This window comes from Caretta caretta, chromosome 1 (assembly GCF_965140235.1).
Source record: "Caretta caretta isolate rCarCar2 chromosome 1, rCarCar1.hap1, whole genome shotgun sequence".
NCBI classification, from domain to species: Eukaryota; Metazoa; Chordata; order Testudines; family Cheloniidae; genus Caretta; species Caretta caretta.
Window position 1 is genome coordinate 4,525,723 of NC_134206.1, and position 11,701 is coordinate 4,537,423.

General features: G+C 45.8%; 1 protein-coding gene across 1 annotated transcript; it reads right to left on the reverse strand.

The window, feature by feature from the left end:
* Positions 1 to 7,186: 7,186 nt before the first annotated feature.
* Positions 7,187 to 8,125, reverse strand: LOC125626244 (olfactory receptor 52N2-like). The gene has a single exon (XM_048829025.1). It carries the CDS (start codon positions 8,123 to 8,125, stop codon positions 7,187 to 7,189), a length of 939 nt encoding a protein of 312 aa, XP_048684982.1.
* Positions 8,126 to 11,701: the final 3,576 nt, after the last annotated feature.

Genomic DNA, 11,701 nt, shown 5'->3' on the forward strand with positions numbered 1-11,701 from the left:
CATTCCTGATTACACCCCTGCATGCTCGTGAAATATGTTTATACTCCTTCCTAGTCATCTGCCCAAGTTTTCACTTCTCATAAGCTTCCTTTTTGTGTTTAAGCTCACAGAAGATTTCTCTATTAAACCAAGCTCGTCGTCCACCCTATTTGCTATTACAGGCTGTCTGGAGGATTCTCAGGAAGGCTCACCAGTTGGAAGATATGCTTCTCCTAAAGCCTGCTATTTTCCCTCATGGAATAGGCCCTCCCAAAATAGCTGTCTAGTCTGAAAGCATCTTGCCTAGTGAGAGTTACCCAGATGTATATGGAATACAGATATGTAATAAAAACAACAAGGAGTCCTTGTGGCACCTTAGAGACTTACACATTTATTTGGGTATAAGCTTTTGTGGGCTGGAAAGCTTATGCCCAGATAAATTTGTTTATCTCTAAGGTTCCACAAGGACTCCTCTTTGTTTTTGCCGATACAGACTAACATGGTTACTACTCTGAGATATGTAGTTAACATTCATAATTTTGGATACAAAATGATACATGAATAGAAATAGGATAATCATATTCAGAAAATCATAATTTTTCCAATGTCATCTGACATGACCTGACATGCATAAAATGTATCATAGCTGTGCTATTACTGTATCATAATTATTTCACTAGGAAGAATATGAGGTGCAGTGACTCGCAAAGATCAATGGTTCTTTCCACCGGTGAAAGGCCTGAAGTTACAAAGCAACAACAACAGCAGGAAACAAACCTGAGTAAAGGTTGTGACTCCAAGACTTCAGTTCTGTGGCTTGCCATGGCAAAGAGACCTGACACCTGCCCAAATGCACTCTAGGTCAGAAATGTCCCAGCATTGACTCTGGACCAACAATCTTAAAAAAAAAAAATGTCAGCAGTGATGCTCATCTGTCCGTGAAACATGCCAATCCTGTCTCCCACCAACCACAGAACTTCTTGCCTGTCCCTGTACACCCTCTGCCTGCAACCACAATCTACAGTGCTGTCTCCTTCTCTCTGTACACCATCCCCCCTACCTCCACAACTCCCAGTACTGCCCGCCTGTCTGTGTACACCCCACTCCCCAACCACATAACCTTCAGTGCTGCCCACCCTGTCTGTGTACATCCCATTCCCTACCCTCCAGCCCCAGTGCTGGCCCCTTGTCCATGTAGCTCCCCCACTCCCACAACTTCCAGTCCTGCCATACAGTGACACCCCTCAACCAGGAATACAACCCCACAGTGACAGCTCACAGAAATAGCTCCACAGATGAGGTTAAACTCAGTGTCTGCCTGCACTGGGGAAAAGGGGAAGATCAGCCTGGACTGCCTTTCTGGGAGTGAAGGGAACCTCAGCAGCAGCTCAGCCTGTGCAGGGAAGGAGAGAGGGACAGACCCAGTGGGACAGAGAGAGGACGTGGAGACTAGAAAGAGCCAGCGTGAGTAACTCTTCCCCCAAATACACAAAGCTTTATATTTATATCTATATTTGAAATATATTTCAGCCCGTTATAAAAGCAGACTCCCCTTCCTGAGGCTGCTTTTCAGTGTTGTCAATTGCTGAGTTTACCATGAGGCTGTAGTGGGGTTGCTCACATGAGGAAGGATTGTCTGGATGGGGGATGGTATCAGAGACAATCTGCTACAGTGTGGTCCATGTTGTGTTACAGTTTGAGACACCCACTGTCCCAGAAGGCCTCATTATGCCTCTTTGGTCTGTTCAGGCAAGTAGGCAAGATGTTGATTCCTCATTTCACACATTTTAGTACTCTGAGCCACTGTGATCTGGAAACTGCAAGTTCCCCTCCAGACACACACTGTGCATTCCTGGAAGACCCCCAGTGAGATTTCCAACATCGCCTGATTTCCTCAAAGCCAGAAACTTGCTTTTCTTTTTAATGCCTTTTGGTGGGTTTTCATACTCTCCAGACTCAGAGATGCAGGGCCATAGAGAGAGGAGACTCCCCTCCCCACAAAAAAAAATTGTTACCCTAATTGTTTTGAACCTCTAAGCCTACGAGTTTGAAATTTCAGCAACTCTTCTATCAGATTTTCTTTGGTCCAAATGAGCTCAGCCATTTTAGACACCATGAGACGACTCAAGTTGATGTCACTGGAGGCTCATAGCTGGTGTAAATCAGGCCAAGTCCCTGCATGTGGTTTATGGTGAACTCCTGCCCAGATTGAGAGTTTGACCATTGATTTCAATGGGACAAAGATTTCAAACCTCAGTGTTTAACTTTCAGCTTCCAGGTGTAAAAATTACAGCTTTGGGTTGTGCTAGAGAGAACTATTCTGTGAGTTTGCTGAAAGAGTCTGAAGGAACTCCCCAGTTCATGTGGTGTTCTGAGACCAATCCTGAAAGACAGGGATTCCAAAACACATCAGCCTGATTTTGCTGTAAGGGAGGCCAGTGTCAATCTGGAGTGACCCAGTGAAGGCAGAATGTGAGAGCAGAATCTGGCCAGTGTGCAGCCCTTCCTTGTTGTGAACCCTCTGGTAACACAGATACCCACTACAGAGGGTTTGGCTGAACTTCCTGTGGGTGCAATGAAGTTGCTGAATTGGAAAACTTGAGTCACCCAAAGGGAAAACCACACAGCCCAAAACAGGAAGCTACTGAGGCAGATAGAAGGACACAGTAAGAGACAAGGAACCGATCTGAAAAACAAATATTTTTCTAAACTATTTACAATACATGTGTTGTTCTAAGTTGACATGATGGTAAATTGCTGCCCAGATGGTTCTGGATTTGAACCCTGGAATGCTCTCTGAGCCCTTAGCACTAACTTTATTGCAGAAATAGGCAACTCACTGAAATCCTGCTCAGCAGAGAGAAGAAATCTCCTTCATGTGATATGAAGGCAGAGCCCTGGGAACCGGAGTATGAATGTCACATGTCTGACACTCGAAGTGCTGGACAGTGACCTTTATGATTCCCCTGAACAGTCCCTGCAGACTCTCAGGTTGGTCAGGACTCCCAGACAGTTCCCTCGTCTCTGTGAGCAGCAGGATGAGCAGAAAATGGACCCTGGAGATCTTCATTTTGAGAGCCTCCCCTGGGAGTGGATATATATCTGGCAGCTTCCAAATGTTGTAATAGTTCATCTACTATCTGCATCAGGTAAGGATGAAATTTCAATCCTGTGTTGATCTTTCAGAAATTGACGCAGAAATGGGTTGTGAAGTCATGCATAAGAACTAGTACATTGGGACTTCTCCACTAGATACATTCATGGAGGATAGGTTGATCAATGGCTGTTAGCCAAGATGTTCAGGGATGCAACCCCATGTTCTGAGTGTCCCTAGCTTCTGACTGCCCTATGATGGGACTGGATGACAGGAGATGGATTCCTCAATACCTGCCCTCTTCTGTTCTTTCCCTCTGAAGCACCTGGCATTGGCCACTGCCAGAAGACAGGATACTGGACTAGATGAACCATTGGTCTGACCCAGTATGGCTGTTCATATGTTCTCATTTGAGTCTTCTTTTTCTTCTGTGGGAGCTGGACCACATAGTTGATGAGGACCACATGCCTCACTACCTCAAATGGTCCCTGACATTGAACCAGTAATTTGAACAGTAAATTTGGTGGTAACAATAACACTCAATCACCCAGTCTGAACACTCACAGCTGGACCCCTTTTTATAGGCCTTCTCTTGTACCTGTTGTGCATTTAGCAAAATACTTCTAGCAAATGTCCATAAACTATTGAGTCAATTTCTTAATTGAACAATGTATTGGACTATCTTCATTGCCTGTGGTTTTTCGTCTTCCATGTTTCTCCAAGCAAGACTGGAAAGCCTTGAGGATGCTTCCAATAAAACAGTTCAAAGGGAGAAAACTCAGAAGCTTGAAGCACCTTCCTCATAGCAAAAAAGAGACTGGGGAAAAGTTGGTCCCAGTGTTTGGAATTAGAGGAAACAAACTTCTTAAATGTCGCCATCAAAGTTCTGCGAAGTCTCTCTACCAACCCATCAGTTCTTAGTGTTTTTACCCTTAGTAGAATGCACAGTAATTTCATTAGTTGTAAATTGAAGTTAGGTCCTTGATCAATAAGGATTTCTCGAGGTTTTGCCACTCTGCAGAGGTATCTCATGAGCTGATTTGGCTCATAACCAGGGTGCTTGGCCTTGGAGCCTTGAGGCACCTTCCTGACAGAAAAAATAAGGTGGGGGAATAGTTGGTCCTAGTGTTTGGGATCTGAGGCTACAAACATATTTAATGTCACTATCAAAGTTCTGTGAAATCATTCTACCAACGCTGAGTTTGAAAATGGAAGATCGAGGTTCTTAGTGTCTGTATCCTTAGTAGTCCTTGATCAGTAAGGATTTCTTGGGGTATTGACACCTAGGAGAAGAATTTCATAAACACTTTTGCTGTTTTGTCTCATAGTACTATGCCTAGATTGTAATAAAAATAGCTTTGTGCCTTTGTCACTGAACTGTGCCTGTGGTCTTTATGCATAACACTGAGGTCTGTTGAATTAGCCGGTTGCCATATCAGTGCATTTTGATAACACTGGAGCTCCAAGGACAGATGCACTGAGTAGTCTGAACAGCATTACCAAAGCAACAATGTTCCAGCCTTCAGCACTTAACAACAGCCGGTTGACACTCTGAGCCCAGGGATGAACAACTCTACGGTCTGGAGCGAGTCAGCGACTGTTGTGCCTCCTGCCCAAAGTGCGGCCACTGCCTCAGTCGCTGTGGTTCCACCACTTCCCCATTCACCGCAGCAAGTTGTTCATAGGGTTGGCTAAGGACAAGATTATGTCACAGATTCCGTGACTTTCAGAGACCTCCATGACATTTTTCACTTCAGCTCAGGGGCTGGAGAGCCATAGCTGTGAGCTAGTGTGGCCCCGAGCTCCCAGCTGCCATAGTTGGCCAAGGACCTAGCAGCTCTCTGCCACTGCGGGTGGCAGGGGGACCATCAGCTCTGAGGTGGCACAGGTGGTGGAGACCCCTGTAACTCTGTGATGCTGGGGATGCCTCAGGAGCTCTGGACCTCTCAGATGCTGGGTTTCAGGTGGAGGCCACAGAGCTCTGAGCTGCTGGTACTGGTACTTGTATCCTGATTGAGGGTTGGCAGGTATTTGAAACAAAAATGCGGTGGATAACAGTTTTTAAAATAGCCCCAAAGAAGCCCAAAATATATGTAGTGTAAAAATAACAGTAAGATTATTATGTTATTAATTTGTAATTGCATTCAATGATGGTAGTCAAAGTCCATATTTTGAGTTGAATTAATTTGTTACTGTTAGTTTCTAAAAGGCAATATTTCTTCTTCCCAGTCTTCATCGGAAGTAGAATGCTTCTTCTGATGGCCAGCAATGAAAGAGCAAACAAGCGAAGTTCACTAAAGTTTCTGTCCCCAGCGGCATCCATGTGTTCGAGACCTATCAAAAACTGCTCTACTTGACTGTTCTCAGTATGAGGTTAGTGAACCATAGGCAAAATGCTCCACTAATGTTTTAACTGTCCAAGGTATCCAGAAAACTATGCCAACAATGAGATATTAGCCGAACCAGGTCATGAAGGACTTAGCACTGAATGAGATTCCATCACCAGGACATTTTGTGGGAATCTCTATTTCATCTGCTTCACAAACTACTTCACTTCTCCAAGATGAAATCTCTATGCCTACTTTTGATGTCTTTGACAGAGGGAATTGTTATTGTGTATTTTGAAAGTTCCAGTTGAAAGTGACTCTAAAACCAACTGTGTAAAGTGCTAAGTTATTGGACTCCAAGAGAATGTCATAGTTTAACACAGCAATCTGTTTGCTGGAGTTTTCAGAATCCCCAGCAGGGGCAACTTAACTATTTCACTCCTCACCGTGTCAGGAATGAAGCAATGAGAACACAACAATTCCGTATGATCAAGGATCAAATCCAAGTAAGCATGCTCTTGTCTAACGCTGCAGGTTATTAGATTTAAGAACACAGAGACATAAGCAATAGGTTTAGAACATTATTGAATCATGAAATCCTAGAAGATTAGGGTTGGAAGAGAACTCAGGAGGTCATCTAGTCCAACCTCCTGCTCAAAGCAGGACCAACCCCAACTAAATCATCCCAGCCAGGACTTTCTCAAGCCGGCCCTTAAAAACTCAAAGGATGGAGATTCCACCACTTCCCTAGATAACCCATTCCAGATATTTACCTAGCAGCTGGATCACTATTGAGTGATTGGCCTGGTGCTCACCTGCTGGGGAGAAAGGATGCCAGAAAAAGGTCTCTAAAGGTAGATTCAGAAAACTGCTCCAAAGTATAATGTGTTACCTAATCTTTTATAATTTCTGCAAAACACATAGGTCATAATGACCCCTACTGGACCATCACTTTTCCTAACTATCAATAAACCTCTAATATCACAAGCATCTGGACTCATGGTTTTCATTCACTTATCTTCTTTCATTGTCACTTATTTACATGTCTGTCTCCTTCTCCCATTCTGATTGGGGAACCTGTCATCTAGATTTTGACCTTGCATCTAAAAGCCTGCTTTTCAATTAACCCTTAACTATGTGGTGTTCTATTGTATTAATTCATAGTTGCTCAGTAACACAGTCCAGTTCTCAAAACCCTACAGTTTCACAACTCTCACTATCAGGCTCTAGTACAATGTCCTCAATTTCTGCAGCAACTTTCCTGTGTTAGCACCTTTCAAGTGAAACATTTGATATTTCCTCCAGGCATACTGAAGGATTGGACGTAGAAAAGTCAGGTAAACTTTCTGACTAGATCATTGTACAAAGGATAAACAAGTTCAACATTGTAGTTTCTTAATCTGTCTTTGGCTATCAGAATGCATAACTTTAGTTTGTTGAACTGATCAAGAACCCTGTTCACACAGGGTCTAATGCAAAGTCACCTTACATCAGAAAATTGCAGTATATTCTCTTGGTGTGAAAGTAACAGAAAGGATGAGTGACAGGGTTCAGCTGGGGAGGGGACTGATGAGTGATGCCTGACAGAGACCAGGTGATGGTCAGATTGAGGGAACTTAGCAACGGAGAGAGCAGTGCTTGGTGATGGAGTTATAAGACATTAGGTGTGAGGAACTCTGACTGTGAACTTCCATAGTGTTGAGCTCACCCAAATTGGGACAGAACATCCTTGATTAACAAGGCAATATCTTTTCCCAGTCAGGTTTAAAATAATTACCCCCAGCAATCACCTTCTGCAGGTATATTTGCCCACTTTCTCACGAAGCTCTTTGGTTTTGACCCCATAAATGATAGGGTTGAACATGGGAGGGACGAGGAAGTACAGGGTTGCCAAGATGATGTGAATGTGGGTAGCTATGCCTTGACCAAACCGGTGTGTCAGAGAGGAGAACAGCAAGAGAATACAAGACATGAGCATTACACAGATGTGGGATGTGCAGGTGTTGAGGGCTTTCTGGCAGGCTTTCTTGGAGGATATTCTGATGATGGCCCTGATGATCAGACCATAGGACAGGGCAACGAACAACAGGTCTAACCCAATGACTACAAATGCTATCACCAAGCCATACATCCTGTTGACTGTAATGTTTCCACATGACATCTTTGCCACAGCCATGTGGTCACAGTACATATGAGGGATAATACGGTTGGCACAGAATGGGAGCCTGCTCAGGAGCAGGGGCAGAGGCAAAATGAAGAGAACAGCTCTTATCAAACCCACTAGCCCCAGCTTAGCTATTCGTGCATTGGTGAGGATGGTGGAATATCTCAGAGGGTTACATATGGCAACATAGCGATCAAAGGCCATTGTCATGAGAACAGCTGACTGCATAACAGAAACTGCATGAAGGAAGAACATCTGGATGAGGCAGCCACCCATAGTAATGCCTTTCAAATTGAACCAAAATATACACAGTGCCCTTGGTATGACGGATGTAGAAGTGGTGATGTCTGTGAGCGCCAGCATGCAAAGCAGCAGGTACATCGGCTTGTGCAGGGTCTGCTCTTTGCCTACAACAAACAGAAGCATGAAATTTCCCAACAGGCTGATGATGTAGCACATAAAGAAAGGGATGGAAACCCAGATGTGGCCAGCTTCCAGGCCAGGGATGCCCATTAGGATGAATGTTGAAGGGCCAGAAGGGGTGAGGTTGAAAGCTGCCATGAAGAGTTCGATGTGTCAATCAGGCTGCAAAATGCTCAAAGTATCTGTGAAGGGAGAAAAGAAGAGCAATGAGATTTAAACACTTTATCACGGCTATGTCTACACTATGAAATTCGGTCAAATTTATAGAAGTCGGTTTTGTAGAAAGCGTTTTTATACAGTCGATTGTGTGTGTCCCCATGCAAATGCTCTAAGTGCATTTAGTCAGCATTTAGTCGGTGGAGTGAGACCACAGTACCGAGGCAACTGTCGACTTCCGGAGTGTTGCACTGTCGGTAGCTATCCCACAGTTCCCGCAGTCTTCGCTGCCCATTTTAATTCTGGGTAGAAATCCCAGTGCCTGATGGGACTAAAACATTGTCACGGGTGGTTCTGGGTACATATCGTCAGGCCCCCCTTCCCTCCCTCCCTCCGTGAAAGCAATGGCAGACAATCGTTTTGTGCCTTCTTTCCTGGATTACTCAGGCAGACGCCATACCACGGCAAGCATGGAGCCCACTCAGCTCACCGTCACCATATGTCTCCTGGGTGCTGGCAGACGTGGTACTGCATTGCTACACTGCAGCAGCTCACTGCCTGGTATGACCGTATGTATGGTAGCCATCGTCACTGTACTCCAGCGTGCTCTTTTATCCGACCTCGGTGAGGTCAGTCAGAGGCGCCTGGAAAAACGTGGGAGTGACTCAGCCAGGTCATTTCCCTTTTAAATTTCGTCTCATGGCGATTCAGTCCTGCCGGCAGTCCTACTGTACCGTCTTCTAATGAGCAGCCAGGAGACGATCATGGCCAGCAGTCATACTGCACCGTCTGCTGCCAGCAAGATGTATAAAGATAGAGGAAGTGGCTCGAAACAAGAAATAGACCAGATCTGTTTTGTATTCATTTTCTCCTCCCTTCCTCCCTCCCTCCATGAAATCAACGGCCTGCTAAACCCAGGGTTTTGAGTTCTATCCTTGAGGGGGCCATTCTGTTTCTCCTTGATGCAAAGCCACCCCCTTTGTTGATTTTAATTCCCTGTAAGCCAACTCTGTAAGCCATGTCATCAGTTGCCCCTCCCTCCATCAGAGCAATGGCAGACAATCATTCCGCGCCTTTTTCAGTGCAGACGCCATTGCACTGGGAACATGGGGTGCTCAGATCACCGCAGCAATTATGAGCACTATAAATACCGTGCGCATTATCCAACAGGATATGCAGACCCATAACCTGCAAGAAAAGCGAAACCAGGTGAGGAGGAGGCAACTGTAGCGCGGTGACGAGAGTGATGAGGACATGGACATAGACTTCTCACAAAGAACGGGCCCTGCAACGTGCACATCATGGTGTCAATTGGGCAGGTTCATGGCACTGAACGCTGACTCTGGGCCCAGGAAACAAGCACAGACTGGTGAGACCACATAGTGTTGCAGGTCTGGGACAATTCCCAGTGGCTGCGAAACTTTTGCATGCGTAAGGGCACTTTAATGTAACTTTGTGACTTGCTTTCCCCTGCCCTGAAGCGCAAGAATACCAAGATGAAAGCAGCCCTCACAGTTAAGAAGTGAGTGGCAATAGCTCTGTGGAAGCTTGCAATGCCAGACAGCTACCGGTCAGTCAGGAATCAATTTGGAGTAGACAAATCTACTGTGGGGGCTGATGTGATGTAAGTAGCCAACGCTATCACTGAGCTGCTGATATCAAGGGTAGTGACTCTTGGAAATGTGCAGGTCATAGTGGATGGCTTTGCTGCAATGGGGATTCCCTAAGTGTGGTGGGGCCATAGACGGAACCCATATCCCTATCTTGGCACCGGAGCACCAACGCAGCAAGTACATAAACCGCAAGGGGTATTTTTCAATGGTGCTGCAAGCACTGGTGGATCACAAGGGACGTTTCACCAACATCAGTGTGGGATGTCTGGGAAAGGTACATGACGATCGCATCTTCAGGAACGCTGGTCTGCTTCAACAGCTGCAGCAAAGGACTTACTTTCCATATCAGAAAATAACCGTTGCACATGTTGGAATGCCTATAGTTATCCTTGGGGACCCAGCCTACCCCTTAATGCCCTGGCTCATGAAGCCGTACACAGGCACCCTCAACAATAGTTAGGAGCAGTTCAACTACAGGCTGAGCAAGTGCAGAATGGTGGTAGAATGTGCATTTGGACGTTTAAAGGCACGCTGGCGCAGTTTACTGACTCGGTTAGACCTCAGTGAAACCAATATTCTCACTGTTATTATTGCTGGCTGTGCGCTCCACAATATCTGTGAGAGTAAGGGGGAGACGTTTATGGCAGGGTGGGAGATTGAGGCAAATCACCTGCAGCCAGACACCAGGGCAGTTCAAAGAGTAGAGGAGGGCACAATGTGCATCAGAGAAGCTTTGAAAAACAGTTTCAGGAATGGCCAGGCTACGGTGTGAAAGTTCTGTTTGTTTCTTCTTGATGGAAACCCCCCACCTCCCGGGTACACTCTACTTTCCTGTAAGCTAAGCACCCTCCCCTCCCCCCTTCAATCACCACTTGCAGAGGCAATAAAGTCATTGTTGCCACATTCATGCATTCTTTATTTATTCAACACACAAATAGGGGGATAACTGCCAACGTAGCCCAGGAGGGGGGGGCGGAGGAGGGAAGGACAAGGCCACACAACGTTTTAAAACTTATTGAATGCCAGCCTTCTGTTGCTTGGGCAATCCTCTGGGGTGGAGTGGCTGCATGGCCGGAGGCCCCCCACTGCGTTCTTGGGCATCTGGGTGAGGAGGCTATGGAACTTGGGGAGGAGGGCGGTTGGTTACACAGGGGCTGTAGCAGCCGTCTGTGCTCCTGCTGCCTTTCCTGCAGCTCAGCTATACGCTGGAGCATATGAGTTTGATCCTCCAGCAGCCTGAGCATTGACTCCTGCCTTCTTTCAGCAAGCTGACACCACCTACCATCTTCAGCCCGCAACCTCTCCTCACGGTCATATTGTGTTTTCCTGCACTCTGACATTGTCTGCCTCCACGTATTTTGCTGTGCTCTGTCAGTGTGGGAGGACAGCATGAGGTTAGAGAACATTTCATCACGAGTGCATTTTTTTTTGCCTTCTAATCTTCGCTAGCCTCTGGGAAGGAGAAATACATGCAGCTGGTGGAGGAAAAAAAAGGGAGAGTGGTAGTTAAAAAAGACACATTTCATAGAACAATGTGTACACTCTTTCACGGTAAACCTTGCTTTTAACATTACATAGCACATGTGCTTTCATTACAAGGTCGCACTTTGCCTCTTTTATTGAGGGTATGACGGTTTGGTGTGAGAGATCACTCACACAGGGCCGGGCAGCAGAATTTGGCTTGCAGGCAGCCATGGTAAGCCACAGTCTTTTGGTTTCTTTAACCTTCATAACATGTGGGAATGGTTTCAAACAGCAGCACCCTCATTTCCCATATGAAGTAGCCATTGGGTTGGCCATTAAAAATGGGTTGGCCATTTAAAAGGAGGGGCTGCGGTTTCTGGGTTCATGTGCAGCAGAAACCCAACTAACCCTCCCCACACACACACCCAATTCTCTGGGATGATGGCTTCACACACACACACACACACACACACACTGCATG

Bases quoted from the DNA above. Each gene is read 5' to 3' on its own strand.
- LOC125626244 (XM_048829025.1), bottom strand. From the start codon at position 8,125: ATGGCAGCTTTCAACCTCACCCCTTCTGGCCCTTCAACATTCATCCTA.